We start from the raw sequence: 24,875 nt of genomic DNA on the forward strand, positions 1-24,875 counted from the left end.
ACCACAGAGAGGGTGACGAGAGGCTGGGGAGGAGCGGGCCACAGACATTTTTCATTTTCAAGTGTTTCACTTTCATAACTGTAACATCTAGTTCTCTGAAAAATCGGATAAATTCCTAGTGTTGTAAACACAGAATCCAAAATACCCTAACATATGCAGTCATTTGTGGTACCACACCTCAGTAGCATTAGGTACCACAAAGATTTAATTTGGAATTAGGATGTGAAAAGGTATCAATTTATTCAGTCACTAATTTGAAAGGTCACCATACTCCCCATTCCTCTCACCCAAGGGCACTTAAGCCTCTATGCGACCAGAGACTGGCACCAAATTAGAGAAGAAGAATGCAGTAATTAGTGCTCATGTAAGTTCAAAGCTCCATTCAGAACACTTTCTTCCACAAATGTTGTGCACAACAAACAGTTTTATTTTCTAGAACTACTTTGCATCTCCAAATTTTTGCTAAACCACTGTGATTTATTCTTCTGTGTGTAAAAAGTAACAGTTTCCAGAAAATTTTGTTGCTTGAACTGCCTTGCTCTGGATGAAATTTTCTAAATAGTACTATGAGAATAGAAATTGCATTACCACATGACTACAATTCTGAAAAAGAAGGAAGAAACTCTAAAACTTAATTACAGAAGCAACAGTCACATACAAACAGTTAACAGGTACCAGGGACATGCATTCCAGATTGGAGTTTGACAGATACAGGCTTTACACATTGTCATTTTCTACACTGTTACATCTGCCAGCTCAAACTGATGGGCTCCAACTAGCAATCCCTTAAACCAAGATGATGTGGAGCTAAACAAAAATCATTGCTTTTAGGATGTCACAAGTTAAGACACAACTACAAAGGCAGTGCTATCCAGCTGGCTGTATTAAATCCATATGCTTTAGACAGGTCATAATTATGGACTCACTTGCACCAATACATGCACAACCTGCAGAATGGGATTCCCATCCTCATTCTTTAACTTGGAAACCAACTCTTTTACCAACAGCGTTTGGATAGCTATCCAGAATGAGAAAACCAAGCACTGGTTTCACACTGCATGGACCTTCCAATTGAAGGCTGAAACACTGCCACTCTTCCAGATCTGTGTTTTCCTGCTACAGATCTGTTTTTTCCTAGTACAGGGAGGAGCAAGTTAATCTCAGTTACCTATTCACTTTGTGCAATCTTTGAGTCGTTCAGGTTGGAAAGGAAATAGGGAGATCTCCAATCCAACCTCTGCTCAGAGCACAGGCAGCATTGAATTCAGTCCCACTCCCTGAGCTTCTCCTCGCAGAGCAAGTGCTCCAGACACTGCCCATGTTGCTGGCCCTCCACGAACTTGCTCTGGACAGTTTATTCAGCCAACTAGCCACTAGCACCTGCCTGCGCTCCTCAACAGGTCTGCTCACCAGCCAGTCAGACCCCAGCCCGTATCAAACCAATATACCATGGAAGGGTTTTGATACATTAGGCTAAGGATAAACGTGCAAGCCTATGAGGGGTAATACCACCATTGAAAGACATTTCCTTGGGCATTTAATGTACTTGTGAAGCAGAGGACATAATTTTGGAGTACAAGCACCCTACATAATCAACAAAGAGAAGGGAAGCACTGACACAGGACCTTAGTGTTCTACGACCCTCAAGAGCTCTCACAGATCTCACAGGCCTTTTTTGTTTTGGTTTTGGTTTTTGTTTGTTTTTTAAGGTCTGCCTTACAAGAAAAAGAAACAAATTATTTTTTCCTCCATAGAAAATACTTAATTCCCAATTTGACATGCGAGAGTAAGCAAATAAAATCATACTGTTATTATTAAGCAACAAAAGTAGGAAGAACCATTACTTTGGGTAATTGAGGCTTTGAAGAAAACTTTTACACCAGCTATAGCCACCTGCTTCTAAGCTTAACTCCAGCAACAAACGAACAACACAATTCAGACAAGTGACAAACCTGGAACCCTATTTTTACAAAGTATACTTACTGACACTTTAATTGCACAAAATTATGTACCTGTCCCAAGACATATTAAGAAATAACAGCAATAAAACTTGAAAATAAGACTTTTACACCCAAACTGACTTATAACAGCAGATCATCAAAGTACATTTCAGAGTTCAGTAACTCCCAGGAAATCGTGCTGCAGCTGCAAATAATCAGCACCCTGAAAAACTAGGCTACTGGAAGACCAGCCAATCCTTAAAAACTCAGAGCTAGTGGATATGTGCTGCTGCTTAAATTGTTCTGGACTTCTTAAATTTCTCTCCAGAATTCTGGAGTCTGAGACCCAAAACCAGCTAAAAACAAATGTTTGTGTACAAAAAAAAAAAAAAATTAGCTACCGAATGCAGTGCTACAGATAAGAAGGTGTCAAGAGAACTATGATTTACCAGGCCTTTTACCTGTGTTGTAGACTATTGTACCAGACATTCAATCCACCTTTTTTCTAAACAATAACTAAACTAATCCCACCCCTGGTGAATTGTCAAGATACTTTTTGTAAACACTGAAGTTCAGCTCAACTTTACGTTTATTTAGTGCATCTTTTCAAAGAAAGTTACTGGAAGAAGTTCATTTTATATACTCCAACCAGGTGACCCTCTCAGGAAGTCATCAGATAATCTCAGTTTAAAATGAACAAATATGCCACCTATATTTTTCTATCAAATAATGGGCCAGGAATGGAAATATGCCAAAAAAAAAAAAAAAAAAAAAAATCCTAAGAGTGATTAGAAGGACATATTAATAATCACAGAGGACAGAAGAAATTTTCCTATATGGGTAAGAAATTATGTTGTTATTTTTGTACACTGTACTAAAAACAGATGCAAATGAACATTATAGGATAAAGCATATTTCATGAGAACGCTGCACTATGAAAAACTTCAGATTTGCTTGCAGAAAAATGATACAAAGGCTCTTCTTGAACTGAATTCCTTTTCAATTAACATACTTATTTAGTGAAATCAAACTAAGATAGAAGGACCCTTGCAATTTGCAACTCCAGCCAAAAACATGCATTTCATCACTACGGTTGCAAGCACAAATACTGTATAAAATGATATAAAGAGTCATATAAAATGCATCAATTTCCTACCTAAATAGGATTATAAACTGGACTTTTCAAGGAAAGATCAAAAGAATGGAATTATGCTGCTCCTATGTACCTTTGATATTAACCACTGATCTATAATTTACCTCTAATCCTTTATTTACTCTATAGATATGATGAAAGTGGAATTACAGTAAAAACATCTGGTACTGTCAACAGTTTTGCTTCATTTTAAAAATGTAGAGGCTATGTTCTGCAATGGCAGAAACTACTGACTACATTAGGGAATCTGAGCCTTTGCCACACAAACCAGCCAGGTCAGGTTATGAGGAATTCAGTGTCCCAACTTGTGGGGTGGAAAGGAAGGAGCAGAGCTTCGAAGAACCCCTTGGTTGTACTAGCTGCTCTTGCAAGGCTGGAATATTTACAATGGTGATAGCAGATGGCACTTTTTATACAGACAAGAAGCCATACCTTGGCTTCATTCACAGTCTAGAGGAAAACCACAGATACCAACTATGATCAGTCTCAGTTTTTATGCCCGCTAGAGAAGAGAAACAGACTTGTTCGTGAACACAACTGGATGCTAGGACAGGCTGCAAAATTTTGCCAGCATTCTGCATACCTATCTGAAGGGCTGCTTAGCCCCATTGTCCAAACAACAATGAAGTTCTCACTCAGACCCCTAAGACCAGATTATTTTTCAGAACCTTGGAAGTGCAGCAGTTACCAGAGCATGGAGGTAAGGAAGGAGATGATTATCTGACACATGCTTTGCAAACACTCACACTGAGACAAATCATCCGATAACTTGATATCACGTTTGTACAGTCTGTCAAACTTTTAGATGCGAGTTTTCCATCACCTCTTCCAGATGCATAAAGGCCTTTTCCTCCCCTACACAGCATCCCTACCACCACCAAGGAAAAGCAGGCATTCCTCATGCAAGCAAGGAAAAAGCATTCCTCATGGAATAAACAAGTGGTTCCCCCATGCTCACAGATACTGGATAATTCCCCAGCCTAAATCTCAGAAATAACACTTTTCCACTGCCAAATTAGACTTCAGACAAGTATTATTTAGCTGTCATGCATTACTCCAAAATCTTTGCTGACTCTAACTATCACATCTATGGCTGCTTTGTCCAACTCAGAGGCACACTTCAGATCAGAGTGCATAACAAAACTTCTATATCATATGGACAAGAACATAAGCAGGGAATCTAAAAGAACCATGTTGAACAAGGTTGAAAGTACAGACAACCTCAGGGTCCCTCTTTCTTTCAGCCAACCACACCACATAACATTTAGCATTAACTCAGAGCCTTAGAAGTACCTGCCATTCCTTTATCTATTCCCACTCGGATGGGAAGGCTGCTTCACCATCGTACTCCAGAAGTGAAAGGTTTTTTTCCCCCTCATTCCCAGCCTAAGCTCACAGCCGGCATTTTTACAGGTATGCCTGTAATAACACTGTCTTCCCTCTCACTTTGCTATGTTACCAGTATTACTGTTAAAGCATTGATACTTTGGGTCTCTTATGTCTTCTTTTCTTAAGGAAAATCGATTCTCCAATTGTAAGGTATTTATTTAAAAAATAAATAAATAAATCTTTGCTGCCAGACCTGCAATTTTATGTGTCAGTTCTTTCACACTTCAGAGATGAAGATTATCTACACCTTCCCAACTTGAGGCAGCTGAATGTAGCTTCATTTTCAGTCGGTATCTAAGCTGGAGGAAAACATCATGATGATTCATTTGTTTAGTAAAAATGCAGACAAAACCAACTGGAGACCATTTTTATGCTTTCTAGTGAGGCAGATGCTTCTTCTGGTAAAGACGAGAGGCTGGATAAAGCTGGTGCTTTTTAGCAGCCAGAGGAACACTTACCAATGCTACAGCCCATCCACACATAACATATTATTAGAATTGCTTCTTTTGTTTTGTCAGCAGGTACAAAGAATTGACTTTATCCTTTTAGGAAATGAATGGTTCAGTGCCCAAGAAACTACGACTTCAAAACACATCCGCTAAGCTGAATTTTCTCCAGCAAGTTTATGAAGCTCAACTGAGAAGCAGAAACATCTCTCTTCTTCAAAGAGGGTATGTGCAAGAGCAGGACTGCACCCGCTTCTTTGAATCTATAGAAGGTTTTGGAAAGTAGGATGAGAAAGAAAATGTTGAGTATGTTTCAAATCAGTTCTTATATGAAGTTCAGTTTGCTTGTTTTTCTCATTGATTTTTATTTATTTATTTATTTAAGATAAACATAAATCATCTTCACAGGGAAAATTTCAGCAGCTGGGATCAATAAAGCAACTGCCCTCTTTCTAGCATTCATACTGAGATTCATCATCTAAAATCTTGTTATTTCTTCTTTCTACATTCAAAGATCCCAGGCAACTGGAGCATCAGAAAAAGGCTGCAGATAGGAGATAGATCCTTCACTTGGATACCATAAGGCAGTGGAAGGGGAAAGTAAGAGAAGAATCTCACTTTTTTAACCAAATGAGGACCAAAGATCAGTTCTCCAAAGCTTTTAGGAAATCTTTAAATGAAAGAGCATGCATTTCTTCCCTCTTCCCTGCCTAAATTAACAAACGGTTACTTCCTCTGGCACCAGAGAATGCAATGACTGCTTCCTACCATAGCAGTGTGGAATGAAGATTCATCTAAATAAGAATAAATTGAAAAGATGTAGTTAAAATGAAGTAGGATGGACAATTTTTCACTGTTAAAATTCTGTGCCAGGGCTATGCTGTGCATTGCTCGTACTCACTGCAGCTGCAAAGAATCAACCTGAGTTCATGATTCTGAAGGACCAGGACTGATTTTCCTCCATTGAAATTCTTCTGTCTTTTTTACTTTCACATTTATTTTAAAAGAAAAAGGTTACACCTGGGGGGCAGAGAGCAAGGTGTATGTTTGGTATCAGTTCCTTCCCATGCAGAGTATAAATGAAACTCAAAAGCCCTATAAATACTTGATATAGTCTAAAATTTTATAGAAAGCCATTATGTTCTTATGATTTCTAGACTTTATCCTTTCCTATGCATTTTAATTACTCTATTGATGTCATGAGATGTTAATGGAGTTTAATATCATTTTTGAGTCACAGAAACAGAGTGAGGCATAACAACATAATGTTCACCTGCAGTTAGTCATAATATGAATCAAGCTCTTTATCACCACTGTCTCTCACTTACTTCTTGTGATAGGATAACCTTAAAAAATTTTGTTTATAAGTAATTTTGCATAAGCATACAGTCAAACAACATGGTACACGATGCAGAGACGGTGATAGCAGAATTCAGTTAATTAGTGAAAGCAGAAGCAATGACAAGGAGACCCATGACCTCAACAGTAGACGCATGGCACGTATCCTGATGTATACATCCTGGACAGTAACAAAAAGCCTCTTCCCACCTTTTTTCTAGCAGTGGAAGATTGTTACAACTGATTCAGACCAATACTTGTTGTCTATGTTTTAAAAATGTGTGGCTGTACAAGAGTCACATTTTCGATTCAATGTTTATTAGTTACATGTATGACAAGTAACAGCTGCCAAATTTTCTTTACAAAAACCAATACAAAGCTCACAAAACCTCTTTACTACATTATCAAGTAAAGAATCAGGATTATTTTCTGGTATGTAAACTCTCCACCAGACTATTAACAAAAGGGCAAATTCTCAGACCTTCCCTGAAAAAGCTGCTATTTACTAGAGATGAGAATACAGGAAGATAGGCAGCACACTTGCGTGATATGTTATCGCCAGTAATATATTTGTGCTGATAGAATTCAAAGCCAAGCCTCGCCATCCTTTCTCAAACATTTTCTAACAGAGAAGACAAAAAAAAAGGCTGCTATCCTTCCACAAGTTGTTTGCTGACTAAATTTAGAAAAAATAATTTGCTACTTAAAGTGGGTAAACTATGGCTGCAGATTGAGACAAAATATGCACAGGATCTTACAATACAAGTTAATAGCTTTTTTTTTTTTTTGGTGTTTTTTGTTGTTGTTGTTTTGGTTTTGCCTTTTTTTTAAGCAGAATTACAGGTAAAAAGAGCAGTATTCATCACTAAACTGTACACTGGGCATAACACAAATCTGTGTATGCAAAATTCTGAAGCACTATTGTTTTGTCTACTCAAGCATGCATTTAATGAACAGAACTGATGTTTTCCTTTCATTGAGCTATGTTTAGCCCTAGATTACACTGCCTACCTTTCACTGCACGTCAGCTGTTGTGGGTGGCTCCAATGACTTGAGCCAGCCAGTCCAAGCCAAAGCAGGCAGCAGAGCCAAGGGGGCACAAGAAAGCAGCCCCAGGAATGTGCTGACTGAGCAAGCTCCAGGGATGCTCTCACAGAAAAGGCACCCACAAAGCTGATCCCACAAAGGCCAAATCTCTGAAGCAAGTCGTCATCTCATGACATGACTAGTGGGAGAGCATGGGGTACTATCACACTTCATGGAAGCCACTGACGCGCACATTTGACTCAAACATTTTTAAAAGACCAAAGTATGAAAACCATCCAAAACTGAGCACAGAGAAAGTATGTCCATATGGCTTGTCAAATCCTTGAAACAACAATTACCTATTTTCAACAAGCCATACTATACCTGTGCACATTACAGCAGCAGCATCCAAGACCTCAGCACAAAGCATCTGATCAATACGTTTATTTAAAAAAATATATATATATCTTGCACTTGTAAATTATTTGGCAGAACAGAATAAAATGAAGCAACTTGTATCGATTTATCATGTGAAATACAGTTACTGGACACTTAGAAAATCGCAAACGCGAAGTCGTGCACACAAACACATTGTTTGGTTCAATGATTACTTTTAGTACAAATGTTTTCACTTGTGCATCTAAATAAACTTCTCATGTTTGCACCTCATAATATGCTTAGCTTTATGGTACATTCAGTGTACAGCCTTGAAACCAACCTTATTTTTACCTATAGCTCCCCTGTGGAAAAAGTGCAGAAAAATCATTGTAAAATTCTATTTATTTTGCCTCATGTTTAGAGCTGCCCTCCTCCACCACCACCACCACCACCCCCCTTTTTTTTTTTTTTTTTTTTTTTTTTTTAACTGTAAGGTTAGTGTATTTCTAACCATATCAAGAAAAACAATAGAAGAAAAAGAGCCCCATTGGGTTGTGGTAAGAAACCACAGCTATCAAAGTTTTTCACTTGAACAAATCAACAGTATGATATCCCCGTATTTACATGGCCACCTAATATAATCATTTCATCCACACATTTACTAAGAACCCACAAAAGTAACTGTAGTAACCTACTAAAGCAAACAGAATGACTATTTTCTTATGCCTAATCAAATTTTTATTTATTTAATAAAACAAATTGCTAAAAAAAAATACAGAGGATTGCTAACTCTTGATCAGTTTGATAAAAGTACAGCTTAAAAAAATGCACTTCTGTGAATAACAATAATACCGAAATACAGTCCCCAAAACCATTCAAAATTCATCTATTTGTATAAGCCTAAAGACTATGAAGAGTAGTATAAAAAGCAGAACTGGAGATAAATATGATCTGCTCTGAAAATAAGCTACTCCACTATGCAGCAATTGATTTTTGCATGGTTTTAACACAATTTTTCATATCAAAATTAGACAGCTAATCAATACGGAGGTGTTTAAATATGTCCTGAACCTACAAACCCTTACATAATTCACTGACTAAATATAAGAGTTGCCCCATTGGGACAGAAAGGATGCTTCACACAGCTCAGGTTGTTTCCATGCATGGGTTCCTTGCAATAACAAAACAAAACAAACCTCAAGAAGCCAATAATAATTTACATATCTAACAAATTATTTCATTCTTTAATCCCTATCTGATTTCTCCAGTATTTCCTGCTTACAGAATTGTAGTGTAAATTATGTTGTTTTCAATGTTTCAAAGTTTCTCTTTCTGTTCAGAAAACGAAATGGGGAGATGTCACCTTGGCATCAGTTCTCAGAAGGCAATATCACAATGAAGATGTGGAAAAGATTTTTTCAGATTGAAAACTGCACCTTACTTTTATTGCTATAAATTTTGTGGAACTCAAGTCTACCGAATCACAGTAATAACTCCAACAAAGTTCAATGCTGAAGGACTCTTGAAAAATTAGAAGGTAATCATTCCAAAATCTGGGGGTTGATCTTTTACATACAGATGAAGGCAACTTACTTCAAGTGACCCAAATCATCTAAATGTAGTCTTCATCTTCCAGAAATCCTACCCTATTGGTAATTTTACATACTTGCAAGCTCTTATTAGGTTGTCCAGTTGATCTGAACTCATTACAATGCTAAATCTACAGAAAATTCAAATGCAAGTGTCTCTCTGAAAGCAATATTCCGCTTTAACTAATGATTTATTTCATCATCACCAATTGCATACTTCATAAAACCAAACAGGAAAGTGAGGAGATAGCTGTGCTTCTGCAGCTTTCACTCATCTCCAGTTTCTTTGCCTGTAATAAACAATGTCATGCCAAAAAAAAATTAAAAAAAAAAATCTGAAGACAATCAGATCCCTTGCTTCAGAGGTTGACAGTCCTAATCCTGGCCTTTTCATTTTTGCCTTCGCTATGTCACAACTCACTCCTCTGCTTAAGATTTAGTCTTAGCTCTCACAAGCCTGTGGCCAGGAGCGATAATATATGGTCACAGTGACCCAGACAGTAAGAATGATTACAACTTCACAATAGCAAAAATAAAGTGTTGAATTGCTAACAGTTTCCCCCATTAAATGCCAAGGGTTGGCCTGATCTAATGTCCATATAAGTAAATGAAAGATGTCCACATTGATTCGATCTCCAATGAGCATAAACAAAACCGAGAAACAAGTGACAGAAAGAAAGAAAGAATAATTTCTATCCAAGATTTTTATTTTTTAAATCAAGCTTAGAAGACATTAAGACATACTCTCAAGTGTCTGTTTTTGAGAATGACTTGCTTTAAAAATCTTGTTTTGTTTTGATAGCATATCCTCAAGTATAGATGACAATTTGGAGGCTTCTTCATCTTTCTAAAGATTTTTTTTTTCTTTTCCCTCTTGATATTTATACAGGGATTTTCAACAGAACACAGGCTGCTGGGCAAACTGGCCATGGAGGAGGAAATGGAGAACATCGATGTCAATAGCTGGCACATGAACTACACAAACAAACAACAAACTGAAAGAACTGTTTGTTTAAAACATTTCTCATTTTCAATAACAAACCAATATTTGCTACTTTCAGTAGAGCACCTTTTCAAACAGAACCGAGGCTGCAGCCATGGTCAGTCGTATCTACAGTACTCTGCTCAGAAAACTCAGTTATTTTTAATGTGATGAAAACAGTCCATATTTTCAGCCTGCTTGCCCATTAGCATGACACATCTGAAAAAGTTCATGAAAACAGCTATTCAGATACCCAAGGTGCATATTTCAGAAGCCACTCAGAAATGACAGCCTCCCCTTTTGTTTCTGCCAGTTCAGCAGTCCTGTAAACACTTATGGTTTTCAATATATTGTTTCAGGTACAAACAGAGAATGCACTCAAAACAGAATTTAGATCGGTTTGACAGGTGCTAACACGCAGTGGAGAAGATATGAAATAGTAATCTTGTTACTAAAATAAATAATGAAAAACGTGGCTGCAAGCATGATCTCATCAAAGTCTTCATCTTAACACAGCACAGTGGCAAAGACCAGAAGGCTCTTGTGTGACATTGTTATCTAAAGTCCTGATTAGATTTTCACCTCAGAGTTCTCAATTTTGGTAGCAATCATCGCAAAGATACTATGGTGACTGGCACTCTATAAATACATCATACAGACAGGTAACAGTATAGAAGACGGCTATCAGATAAGAGTTTGAAGCATTTGAGAATTCAACCCTGCCATTAGGTCTGTATAACAGTACTCAATTTTATGGCAGGAGAAATGTGATTACAGATAAAAAGGTAGGATTAGTGCTGTACAAATTCTTTTCCTCTTAAATTAGATTATCATCACTCAATAGCATTAGTTAGGTATTTTGGGAGTGTCGGAATTCGACAAATACATAGGCATGTATTAACCGTAAATTTAATAAAAGCCTGCAGCACAACCCAAAGGTCACAATTTGATGGGCCTCGCTTTGCTAGACACTGTACGAAACTGTGACAAATGAGTCACAGAGAACTTGGATTCTATGTGACCTACTCTCACTTCAAGTATCTGCCAAAGAATGTAAGCTGTTATTTCCCCTGTTTCTATTTTAGATTTTATTACAAATTCATGATAATTCATTATAGGCTCAGGCTAGACGTGGTACCTCATACAATGCACGGTGCTGGGTGCAGGCAGAGCTGTGGGAATGAGGCTGTGCTCATCTCAGAGGATTTGCTGAGTATTTTATTGCTCTAGAGCCAGAGGTGTGAGCAGCTGCCCCTGTCCCTGACATGCATGCTTCAGAATTGCTGTTGCTAAAAGTTATCATTATTTTAAGAATACCCACACTTATTTCCACACCTACCAAAAGTACAAATGCTTAGATTACCTCTAAGCATTAAGCTCAAACTCTTCCAACAGATTGCTATTGCTGTATATTAGTACAAGTATCTCCCTAATACAATTATAATCCATCGTAAAGAAAGCAGCTAAATTTTTTTTTTTAATCACCAGGATGAAATGGCTTCCCCTAAGTAAACTTCATACACATCCAATTTCTCCTCATGTCTTGATAACAAAAAGGTGCAATCAGGACCATATCTGCAGTATTAGAACAACGGACAAGTTGCACTGCACAATCCAATTTGTTTTTCCATTATACGATCTCATTCTAGACAATGTGGGTTCTTGCACGATCGCTGCCCTTGGCATACATGGGTTTCCTTTCAAAGCAAGCTCTTCAAGAGAGCTACGTCACAAAACCTGTGGGATGACTGCCTCTGTAAAACAGCATAACGCAAGCAGTGATGATGATACAAAGGGTAATTTGTGTTCTTGCAGATATAGTCATCGCATCATTACACTTCCTCTTGCAAGCACAGGGAATCATATATCCAACATTTTTAGTGCTGGAATGGACAGCCAAATATTTGGAGAGCTTTTTCCTCTGCCAGCAGTAGTTGCTTGTATAGTCCTGAGGTTCTGAGATACGAGAGGCAGGGGAGGGCAGTTCTGAGAAAGAATCAGGTCAGCACACTTGTCACGTGCGCCAGAAGATCAATGGGAAATAGCGAAGGTAAAATGGCATTTACTAAGCTGATACTCAAAACAACAGCAAGTTCCCAATCCCTTGGTTACACTGCCTCCAGCAAGAACCCTAACTGCGAGGGCCAGCCTTGCCAGGGTCAGACTGGAGGTACATGCATCAGCTTCCAGCTCACAGCCTGGTTTCATCAGAAGAAAAACCACCCCGTCTGCACCACAGCAGAGCCCAGATGTGAAGCAGCATATATGCAGAGCAGATGATGAGTGAGTGCGCAGTTTTCTGTCTTAACAGCATACATGCACCCATTGTCTCTCACCATCTGCTATATGAAAGAAAAACCTATGCATATATAGCCACTCTAAATTTGCGAGAAGAGTAATTCTCAATCCTTTGCATAACTCTAATCCATTTTTCCTACTAACACACACTAATAGGAATGGCTTATAGCCCAGTTTAGCATACTACTAAACTACTGCTATCTATGCTTTACCTCTGGAAGAACAAGATAACCTTCCGGAGCTTCCTTTGTAAAATGCAAAATATTTCAGCCAAAAACTTCAAGCTCTGACATTCACATATGTATGCTGGTGCCTAAATTAAGGTATGGATGTTTGAAATTTGTATCCTTCAAGGACAATCTGTGCAGAAGAGATAAACATTATAAAATGTAGACAGCTAAATAATGAAGTAAAGATTCTGGAATTTAATATAATGATAACTCAAGCACTGAGCTGTATGTGTTTAGGGTTTGGAGATTTCTTTTTCCTTTTGCAAATTGCATTATGAAAATGATGGTTACTCTAACAAAAAAGAAATGTGTTTGCTATGATGAATAGAAGTTCTCAAATATTTTTAGTACAAGACAAGTAATTTACTCAATAAGTGAAAAAGTTTGTTTAGGAAAAAAAAAAAAAAAACAAAAAAAAAACAACACACCACTACTAAACTATAGCAAATGTCCAAAATTACTTTCCATCAGCAGAACCATAGAAGGGCTCAAAACAGAAGCAGGATGTTTTACAACAGCTGCTCTCTTTCAACTTTTGTAATTTTTATAGCTACTTCTTGATGGTGGCTTTTTTTGTTGTTTGTTTTGTATACAGAGCAGCAGGCAGTTCTAGAAACAGGCAGACCGTGATCTCGCTCATGCAACTCTGAAACAGAGGTGGATCGCTGCTATCCCAAACCACCACCAGCCAGACACACGCGGGGTCAAGTTCTGTACTCTCACACCAGCTCTGAAAACTTATCAAGTATGGCCCTGATCCAGCAAAGCACTTAAGCACATGCTTTACTTTAAACATGTAAGTAATCCTATTAGAGCAAATGAGATTCAGCATAAACCACTGGGCTGAGTCTCAGAATACCTTGGTTGCAGCCCTGATTATGTCAGTGACCGACTGCGTAACCTTGGACAAATCGCTGTCTTTCTATTTCCTCTTTCGCACTTTCTGCATGTTTACGGCATTGCACACTATCTAGACAAAAATAATCCCAATCTGGAATCTTCTGGAAAATACTGTGCTGCAAATAATGTCAGGGATACTTCCTTCTGGCCCCTTTTCAACTGCTTACCACATGCTTGGAAGTAACGTTCCCCCCCAAAATCACAATGACATCCCCTACCCTTAGGTGTACTTATCCAGTACTGACAAGAGACCTCAAAATCATAACTTTGAGTTTAAGAACATGCGTTGGGGAGGGACCCCGGCTGCAGGATACCTGCACAAGGGCTCGGACAGGTCCCCACGTCCTGCGGTCACTGGGCCTGTTCCCATCCCAGCACTGTCAGAGGCCAGGCCTGGCCGGGGTGCCCAGGTGGGACTGCACCCTGCTGGGGGGCTGCAGCCCCTAAGGCACAAATGGGGCAGTCCTAGGAAAACCAGAAGGCAGCTGGAAGGCAGAATTGATTCATAGGGTGCAGGGCGGTGATATCAAAAGGCCTCACATTCAGTATTTTTAGACAATTGAATATAGCATGCAGTTTTCCAGAGGTAGACCACGTGCCACCAACTCTACGTCTTGATGATCCCAAGAACGTTTTCAGATAAACAATTGTGGTTTTGCATATGTACACAAACAGGCAACACATTTACTCGTGCCATCATGCTTCCTGCTGCCCGGCACTCGTCACAGGCGATGTCACTGTCACAAGAAGAATATGGATTCGGAGTGTAACGATGAGGCGGGCATGGATGAGCGGGCAGGATACTCAAATGAGTTTCAGAAAGACTTGAGGTGAAATACTGTCCCCAGTGAAATCAATAACAGTTCTCCCATTTACTTCAGTGGAGTAAATATTTCAGCTCTTTTTTCTGTGCCTTCTGGTCGTCTCAGTGCCGACCAGAGTAATCATTTATTTTTTCTTAGGAACATAGGAAAAGGAGAGAATGGATGGAAAGTGAGGGAGGGAAGAAAGCAGGGAGAGAGGGAAGATTATTTCAAAATAAATGTATTCTTCTTTTTGTGGATAAAAAAAAAAACAAGCCTAACAATAATTGCTACAGTTACAGATTATAAGCAATACAGAAGAAGAGGTTAGATCAATGTAGCTGAGAATCTTTCTAGGAACTCACTTGCAGATTCCCCTTCTGTCCTTGAAACACCTGTACACCACACTCTGGTTTCCTGACTGAGCACAGCAACAGCAACACAGCTTCGCCTGTGGCAGCCTGCTCAGGATCAGGCCTTCCACATGCAAAGACATCTATTATAAGCCACATGCATTATGAGCTGTACTCTGTTAATTAAAATATTTTCTGCCACACACTGGAAGCCTGGCCTACAAGATACTTGCCAAAATTATGTTCAGGAGCACAGAAACTGAATTGCATTTTTGAATAGGTCAAAAGTTAGTTACTTCTGACTTCTGAATGTGTGCTCTGTTCTCATTGTATGAGGAAGGGAAATACAGTCAAAAGGTTATATCTAACTCTATGCATTTGCTGCAAGTTAGTGGTCAAAATAAACTTCTGGTTTTGCAACCATTCACATTTTGGATGTAAAAAAAGAAAATCAGAAAGAACCTGTACAGCAAACTGTAACGGCTCCTGAAATAAATACATACCATGCATAACAATAAAGTTACCGAATAAGTGAAATTTACAGTAAGCATGCTGTTTGTCAGTAAGTGTTGTAAGTTTCCTAAATTAGTTGGCATATCAGACAACAGTGAATATTTACTGCGTGTTTTAGAGCTCTTGAAGTCCTTAGCAGCATTCGAAGTTAAGGTTGACATTTCATCTTTAATTCATGCTCCCGTGTCTTTCTATATTAACTACTAACAAAGCAGCATGCTAATAGCCTCCGCACAGAGCATGCGCAGGGCTCGGCTGTGCACACTCCACGGGAGCACGGCTCTGCATCTCTGCTGAGAGTAGATCTGTGCATTTTGGAAAGGGAGGCAGGCTCTAAGTCACTACTGACAAACTTGAACGTTGCAGCAGCTGAGACCAAGATGATCATAAAGATGATCGTAAATAACAACAGAGAAGGACACTCGTGACTTCTACTTGAAAACAATTTATCTGGGAGAAAGTTTTGTTCAGCTACTAAACCTCTTTACTTGAACCCACGTTATTTCTCTCTCTGAACATGATCTTTGCGTTTCAGCAAACTTTATCTAGGTATTTGGAAAGGATTCTTAAAAACAAACAAAACAAAACAAAACTGATTTTAACATAAGCTTAGACTTTGTGCAGCACCCTTCTGTTCCCCAGCATCTCATACAGTGCCTCACAAAAGGCCCCAGAGGTTGGACAAACATAGCACCAGGAAAAACACAGTGTGAAAGGGATCTTTATGTGCATGTGTGAGGGCCCAGTGCTAATAGCTCAATGTGCTATTGACACATCACAGTGCAAACAGCTAAGGCTTTTTCAAAATAGCATGAGTCACAGTGTCATTCTTAACTTCGCCTTTCCCAGATTTGGGTAATTTGTGGAACAAATCATCTCCATATTATTAAAACATATTTTCTGTAAATGAAGGTAGCCACCGGGGAATGCCTAGCGCCTGACTGTAACGTTTGCTCCATAAACTACACGCGCCGCAGAGAAGGTGTGAATAAACACAAGTGGGACTGCAACTTCTTCGACAGCCCTGGCGGAATTAAAGCGCTCGTTACCCTTGGGTGCTAGCAGCCGGTGCCCCTCCAGACATCCCACCCTCCGCTCCGCTGGGGTTAGGGGCTGGCCGGGGCAGAGATGGAGCTACCCGGAGGTGCGGAGCGGGGGCAGCCGCCCCCTTCGATCCCTGCCGGGGTCGCCCAAGCTCCGCCGGGGCTCTGCCGGACCCGGACGGCAGCCCGGGACAAGCCATGCAATGCCCGGCCCGGGAAGCCCCTGCCCGTGTCCCCCGGGCTGCGGCACCCCAAAGTTGCCGGCGGGCCGGGGCCGGGCTCCGCAGCCCAGCGGGGCGCCCGGGAGGGTCCCTGCCGCCCCCCGAGCCCTCCCCACCGCCGGGAGCCCCCAGAGCATCCCCGGCCCGGCGGGACACGGGCAATTAACGACCGCGGGCATAATCACCTTGTTGTAGCTGTAGTAACCCAAGCACTGGGCAAAGTCCAGGTTGGAGGGGTCTCCGGGAAGCGAGCTGCCCGCCGCAGCCGGGTAAAATCTTACATCCATGCCGGTGCTTTGGTCCCAGAAGTGCACTTGGAGAGAGCGCCGGGGGCTTTGATAGATCCACCTTCAGGTGCCTTCGCCGGCAGCGGGCACGGACGGGGGGCGGCAGGGGGCTGCGAGGGGGAGAGGCGGCGGCAAAGTGCAGGTAAACGGGGAGGAGGAGGAGGAGGAGGAAGAAGAGGAGAGGAGCGGGGAGCAGGGGTGGCGGGCGCGGAGCCCAGGTGGGTGCCCGTCCGCCGGGGCGGCCGGGAGGAGGGCTGCTGCTTTGGGAGAGCCCGGTGCCAAGCCACAGGCTTTGCCTCCGCATTCAGGAGCAGCTGCCGTACACAAAGGAGCCACGCGCCCAGCACCGACCGACGGCCGGCCGGACAGACACACAGCCAGCCAGCCACACGGACCTCCCCAGCGGCTCCAACCGGAGGGGAACGGGGAGGGGCGGGGGGAGAACAGAGGGAACGCGATGCGGGCTGGGGAAAGGAGGGGGAGAAAGAGGGGCAGCGCCCCCGGAGTTGGATGCAGCGGGGGCTGCGCGGGTGCGAAGTGCCGGAGGAGCCGGCTGGGCGCTGGCAGCGCTCCCCGGGAGGAGCGGCCGGGCCCCGCGCCCCTCCCCGCCCCGCCGCCGCCCCTCCCGCCGCCCGCCCGCTGCCGCCCCCCGCGGCCGGTGCCGGAGCCCCGAGCCCCGGAGCCGCTGCCCATGGCCGTCCTGGCTGGGCGGTGAGGCGGAGATGTGCCCCGCTGCCGGCTCCCTGCCCTCCTTCGGGCTCTCCGTAAGGCGCCTTATCGATCGGTCCCGCTGCCCGGCGGGGCGGGGGGCGCGGAGGAGAGCTTTGTAGCGGGCTGCGGGCACCGTCCCGAAGGCGCCAAGTCGGTGGGTGCCCGTGCAAAACATGCACCGAGGAGCCACGTTTGTTTAGCCGCCGGGCTGCCCAGTCCCGGCATCTTGCGGCAGAACTTTTGAGAGAACCGCTAAGGCAGGAGGAAAGGCTGTTTGGCCTCGCACCCGTGCCCCGCAAACAAGGGGCGAGGGAGAAAAAGGATGGAAGCGCCCTTGAGTCAAGGCTTCAAAAGTTCTGTGCTGGGGAGAGACCTGTCCTTTGGGCCCAGGGCTGTGTCCCAACCTCGACTGTCTCTGGTTTACTCCAAAACACCAACGACAACAGAACTATACCAGGTTTAGCTGAATAACACCAGCAAGACCTCCGAAGGCTGTTTGCCCACATTTCTGCTGTGGCAACAGGGGCCAGGGACCAACGCTGCAGTCCCACCTCTGCCCAAAACCTGCCCCAGGGGCTTAACACCCTGCACTGCCCTGCCCCGCGAGAGTTTGCACTGGGTAGATAGGTGGGGGAGCACACTCCAAGTCAACAATCACAACGTGTGGAGAAAGGGAACATCTTCCCAACTCCGTTCCTAGAAGTCTTGCAGATTTTTGTGGCACAAATATTGTGGCAGGTTCCTGCTGGCACAGGAGGCGCCAGATCGCAGAATCAGTAATGCCTTTGTTCAGGGTGTTGGTACCCAAGTGTCGTAGTTTGAAGCCAGGAAAGATCTCTGAAGTGACATTTTGCTCTAAGAGCAGAATTAAACATAGCGTGGATGTACATCTGTATTTACATGGAGTATTTATAATCTAGCTTTCTAGAAAAATGTGTATGAACTGGTAAATGCCTAAGTAGAAAAGAAAGCAGGCATATTCAGCTAGATACTTAATCCAATTTCATATTCATTCACTGTCAACCATTTCTAACCAAAGGGGAAAACTGCAGAAATCGACTCTGTTGCTAGAAGGGGAACAGTTGAGGAGCACACACTTCAGAGCGTTCTTGCAGGCACATCCCATACCTATGGCAAAAATTATTTATACTTCTTAGAGAAAGAAATTGTTCAGAAATAAAGACAGCCCAGCACTGAATCCATATCAGAACACAACTTTGCTTTCCTCCAACAGCAGTGGCAGAAAAGCGGTAATGTACAGGCACAGCAAACTCCTTTTGACATTCCAGCTGAGGTTAATAAAGTAATACTTGCTTTGTTTTATTCATTGGGTGGCAAACATTTCTGAAATCAAGTGTACAAGTTAGAATAAGCAGATTCTCAGGTACAGGAAGAAATTATTGGCACTGAGTCCTGATGTGCTCCGCTACATAAATACAGGCATTTCCAGACTGCCTTGCTCTGGTTCTCTACTCTTTTAATGCAATCTGAAAGCACGCTCCCTTAGAATTCAGAGGGGAATTGAGCAAGGAACAAACAGCAAATGGTTGCAAGTTTAGGACTTGATCCCGTTGTCTTACTGAAAGGAGGTCCTGAAGGGCTGCAGCCCTACACAGCCTATGGCTCCTGGGCTACTCATAACCTCTAAAGCACTCAGGCTGCTGCAGGACTCCAGGTGTGGCTGGTGAGGGGTGCTTTGGGTGCCCCCCAAGGTGCTACCCAGTCTGAACAGCTTAGCTCCTCTCTCCCATCCCATGCCCCTGACACGAAGGCAGAAAAAGGAGCACACAGGGCAGCAGGCGGTCTTCAGGTTATAAGGCTTCATTCAGGAGCTAAGCAGATGATGGTAAAGGATGAATCGAAGTATTGCAGTGCAATATGCTGTTCCCAGCACAGTTTCTTCAGGAACTAAAAGAACAAGCACAGGAGGAAAAACCCAAAATATTCCATCTTGTCCTCGCTGGAGCAGGGAGTTCATATAAAATTGAAATGAAGAAAAGATGTATTTATTTGCTTTTTTAATTCCAGCATGGTATCTCCAAAATATTACTCGGTGAAGGGCTTTGAAATACTGGCTATTTTTACAATTATGAAACTAAAATGTAAAAATTTAGTGATTTTTCCAACTAAAAAAAAATTCCTTCTCCTGACCATAATTGAGATCTCTGCCAAGTGCCAAAATTCAGTCTTTCGCAAAAGTAATAAGACTGCAGTGAAATTAAAGAGTGATTTGAAAAGGAACAGAAGTGAAACTGGGATATATGTGCTAATTTGTTTTTTTCTTTTTAAACAAAATATTGTGTTCGATGTGATAATGCACCAGAGGGAATTTTACAATCTAAAAAATCAGGCAAGCGTGTTTGCTTTTCTTGAAACCTCTTCAACGTAGTTTATTAAATCAGTAAACTTGAGTAATCTCTGCTACACTTTAAATCCATATACATGACGTCAAATCTGGTTGTTAATAACGATGTATTTATCTCAGGAGTACATTAAAGATGGAATAGGAGCCAAAGAATGTATATCTTTCTGTACATATCACTTGAAAGGAATCCAACAATTTCTTCTCTCAAGCTATTCACTTGCAGATCTTTCAATAAAACTATGGCTTTGGAATTCTACTTTTGTTTTTTCTTTCAGGGCAGTTGGAAAAATGAAGTATTTTCAACTTTAAGTATTCCCTTCTTTTCTGTTGATTTAATAAAAGTAAGCACCTACCTACTATACATGCAGTATTCCAATAGTTTCCTTGGTAGCCTTGATTTTGAAGAAACTTTTTGAAAAGCCCTGTTCCATAAAGATTTGAATGTATGCCTACTAATGCCAACAATTATGATTCAGGCAGTAACACACAAACTGTGACTTTGTTCCATCTTCAGCTATACTCTCTTCTGAGTCATCATCACAATTCAATTTTAAAAGCCATTAAGAACACTCAAGCTGCTTTTCTGATGTAAGAGCAGAAATTGTATTGGAGTGAATCAGTCATATACAAACTTGAAAATGTGCATGCACAAATTCTCACTGCTGCCCAGAAACCTTTCAACTTGCATAGGTAAATACCAACATTTCAGGTCTTGCTAATTTCCATACAGGCCTGGCATGTCCTTTTCTAAGGACCAGGACATAGGAAGGGAATGTGTTCAATGGTTATGGTTGAATTGCTTTATCCAGTGATCTTCAGCTATTACCCTTAAAACCTCTGCAAACTACTTTGCAAACCCTGTGTCAGGCTCCCAGGATGTAATACAGATACAGCACCACAGACTCAGTAATATTTTCTTTCTTTTTACTACAGAGAAGCCAAAAGCACTGGGATGAGATTTACTCCTCCAAACAGCAGAGCTGGGAAGTAACCCTAGAGAGAAGAGCAGACACACCAGCACCCTTACATCCAAACATTCAGATAGCCCCTGAAGTGTGCCACAAGTACTAGTATAGCAGCAACCAGTAGTAGTAACGCTGGCAGACACAGACAACAAACATGAGAGGGGACAGAAAAATGAGGAATAAGGGGAGAGGTGGTGGGATGAACAAAGGTTAGACTGAGATCCTTCAGTCAGAGGAATCAACACAAATAAAGCACCACCACTCATTTTCAGGGTGCAGGCTCCACATCTGATGGCTCCTCGGAGAACTGGGAGGAACAAGATGAGGTGGGAGAGCACAGCATCCTTAATGTTACCTCCTAAGGAACACTGCCTTGGTTCCTTCCCACCAGAGCAGCTGTGGAGAATGAAAGGGCACGAAACAAAAAGAATGGAACACAGAAGGAGAAAGAGATAGAGCAGCAAGCAGGTCTGGTTTAGAAAAGAATCTAAAGCCTCCTACAATCAATAGGAAGTCCCTTTAATTGATTGCAATGGGCTTTGAATTAGACCTATATTCTACTTATCAAGTACAGCTGCTGAGAATCAATAATATTTTGACTTGCCCCTCAAACAACAACTACAATGGTAACTTTTGGCTAAGAAATAGTGCAATGCATTTTAATTCATTAGAGTTTATCCCACTGATATACCCTTCTCCTCAGATTGTAGGGTCAGCTACTGTTTACAAGTGATCATGCAGGCATGAATGTCCTACATAAATGAGGCAATAAAGGAAAAACTGTTGTTGTTAGCATTAATTCAGATCAAATATTCATTGATATCTACATTTCTCAGCAAGTATCTCCAGCAGAGATCAATAAATACTTATTAGTCACTGACCATGTTTCCTGCAGTAAAGGAAAGAATGTCAGCCAGCAGATGGGAGCAGCCAAGTAATCTGGGAAGCTGGAGTTTCATACTTGTCTGCCAGCTGATCGTTTACCTTCTCTTTGTCTCAGTTGCCACAGCTAGAAAACTATAGATCAAAGAATAATAACAAAGAAAAATCTATTTTTATAGTCATTCCTTAAAAATACAAATTATTATTTAACAATACAAACATGGAGTGCTGCAGGAAAAAAAAAAAATCAAAAATGAAAGTTCTTGGTTTGTGAAAATTTGATTTCTTTTGGGCCCAAGTCAGGAAACACAGGACTTTATGAAAAAGGGAAAAACAAAATGATTAAGCTTTTCAGACATTTACATGTACCTGATTTGATATTTCTGTGCATTACTGAAGTCTCATTTTACCTTAAGTATTTTACCACCTCAACTCATATCTAACAAATTTAACCTTATTCTAACAGAAAAATAAGTATTTAAATTTATTAGCCATTTACAGAGCAAGGACAACCACTAATGCTGCTGAAGTGCAAAAGCAAAAAGGCTTCTGTCGCTTTAAAGAAAGTATTCCTCAACCCTCCAAAATAACCTGTGTGTAATGGATAATATAGGATTACTTTTTGGCAGCATGAATATCCTGTTGCTATTGACTGCAGAGCTACAGTATCCTGACATACTAGTATACAGCTATTGTGAGATAAAGACCACGTTGAAAAACAAACTGATTGCAGTACTGAAAACAGAAAAGGAAATGTCCAGTAATATAAAAATTAAGACTACAATGGCAGAAACAGTGTAATTTCTAGAATAAGCATTAAAAAATAAAAGCTTTAACTGAAACTAAGAGAATGCTGCAAAATATTTCTTTCTTTTTGGGATACCACTTTTAAGCAAAATGGAAAAAAATGGTTAGAGATGGTTCTGTATGTATGTTTTTCATTTGTATCACCTGTTGATATCAAGCTGTTGGTATGTGTCTCTCTTTTTTTTTTTTTTTTTTTTTTGTGTGTGTGTGTGTGTTGTTTTTTTATTAGTATTATTATTTTGTTGTGTTTTTTTTTTTTTTTTTTTTTTTTTTTTTGGAGGGGAGGGAGGGTGGTTTGGTTTCTTTTTTCCCCTCTGGCCAACTTCACATTCATATACTTTTTGAATTTAAACTAAAAGATTTATTAAAAGAGGGGAAAAAAGGCTTCTGGCATCCACTTTATAAAGGGAATATACGAGTACAACATCAACAGAAAAATATAGATGCTCATCAAAAGCAACTCAAATTCTTCTTTGAATTTCTGCATTAATCTAAAGGAATTTGTCAGACAGAAACTTTCATTTGACAGTAGAACCAAATCTAATTACTGAAAGAATTATTTTAATGAAACTTATCTGAAAAGTCTTGGTGAGATACTGTGAACAGTATTTCCCAATGACAAAGGTTACATTTAATCCTTGTCTCTGCACCAGATTTGCTCATACATATTTTTCAGTTTTAATTTCATCCAATGTTCTATTAGGTAATTAGTTGAAAAATACAGCATATGACCCAAAATATATTTTCAGGTGTACACATTTCATTATAAAGCAACTAAACAAGGATGCTGGAGTGCCTGGAACAACTGAGAGAACAGCTTTTGGTGTTTTTGTGGGTTTGATGCAAAAATACTATAACTCCCATACAGTAGCCCCCAAAAGAGGGCAAACTTACCCTTAAGATCCTGCATGGACCCTGGGGAGATGTGAGAAGCTTGTGCCCTGGTTGTCTCCTGGAAGCAGGTGCATATACTCTCAGTGACCACATTTCGCATCTTTTGCTGATAGGTGGGGAAGAGTTGGGCTTTTGGTCATCACTTGGAAGCCACTGAAGGACTCGATGAGACACTGCTCAGATTCAGCATAAAAGGCGAGGTCATTCCTTAAAAATAAAAGTCATTATGTTAAAAGGCAAGTAGGGAGTGCTGCAGATAAAAACAAGGTGCTGTGAGATGCTGAGCCCCAACATTGTTAGGAAAGAGAGGGATGACATGTCTCACGGACTTTTTTTAGGCAGGAATGGACATTTGCTATCATCTCGTTCTCCCCATAATTATTTCCTGCCCCAATAATATATAATTATTTCCTTCCTGTGTTGTAGGAAGAAGTAACAAATGTAAGGCTGCTGATCTCATGTCCCTTTCTAATGTGACACTGCCTTATCATGATATTCACGTCACCTTTCACCAGCACACGTAATTAGTAATTACGTGTAATTAGTGACCAGTGCTAGAGAACATGTGAAGATATACAAACATTTACCTACATTTGATAGGACTGCAGACATACAGCTTTCCTGGCATGGATCAGATCCATACAATAACTGGAACTAGTCTTTCAAAGGACTTGTAAGTTGTCCTCCAGGTCTCCTAATTAATGTAGTGTTCTGAGAGTGCATTAGTAACTCCAGTATTTACAGCAGCATGATTCTAGCTGAGAATTAGAAAATAAAACATTTTTGTAAGTACTTGTACAATAGAGTTTGGGACTTAATGATAGACACATACATAAATTCATCAGATTAAAAATTAACAAACAGATTCCTACAAGTATGATCTAGGGACCACACCATCATCTCCAAAAAGAACTGCTATGCTTTTATTCAGGAGACTTAAGCTCAGTTTACAGAGCTGAACTCCCTTTTTTGATGCTTCCATGGATGAGGTTTTCAGCAGTCAAAGGCTGAAAAACAGATTTCATCCAGTTCTTTAGACTATTTCCCCAAGCTCATAAATGCTGTGTACCAACCTGATTCTTAAAGAATCAGCCCTCATTGCCATGAATGAATAATATTTAATAAAAGATCTGATCACAAAACCAAATCTACAAAGGAGTACTAAAATAACACTCCAACTTGGTGCTGAATACAATGTTCTTTAATATATGTCCATTTCAACTCCATTTATTCCAGGGTTCTACAGCAGTCGAAATAATCAATGCGGAATTTTCCATGTGATTTACACATTGCTTTTTAAAATGAATTGACTGAAACAAAAAATGTTTATTTCTGCTGCCTTGCTTGTTTTCTAAAACATAT

The 24,875-nt window shown here is 40.8% G+C and overlaps 1 protein-coding gene across 4 annotated transcripts in view; it reads right to left on the minus strand.

Moving 5' to 3' along the window:
- TOX3 (TOX high mobility group box family member 3) overlaps window positions 1-17,396 on the minus strand; it is a 96,152-nt gene extending 78,756 nt beyond the window's left edge. For all 4 annotated transcript variants that reach the window (XM_082770167.1, XM_082770166.1, XM_082770169.1 and 1 more), the window contains exon 1: window positions 16,788-17,396. In XM_082770167.1, coding sequence (XP_082626293.1) covers window positions 16,788-16,889 — 102 coding nt within the window. In that variant the 5' untranslated portion in view covers window positions 16,890-17,396. The remainder of the gene's footprint in view (window positions 1-16,787) is intronic.
- Window positions 17,397-24,875: the final 7,479 nt, after the last annotated feature.

The sequence above is a fragment of the Aythya marila genome (assembly GCF_965140915.1).
Source record: "Aythya marila genome assembly, chromosome: 12".
Lineage (NCBI taxonomy): Eukaryota > Metazoa > Chordata > Aves > Anseriformes > Anatidae > Aythya > Aythya marila.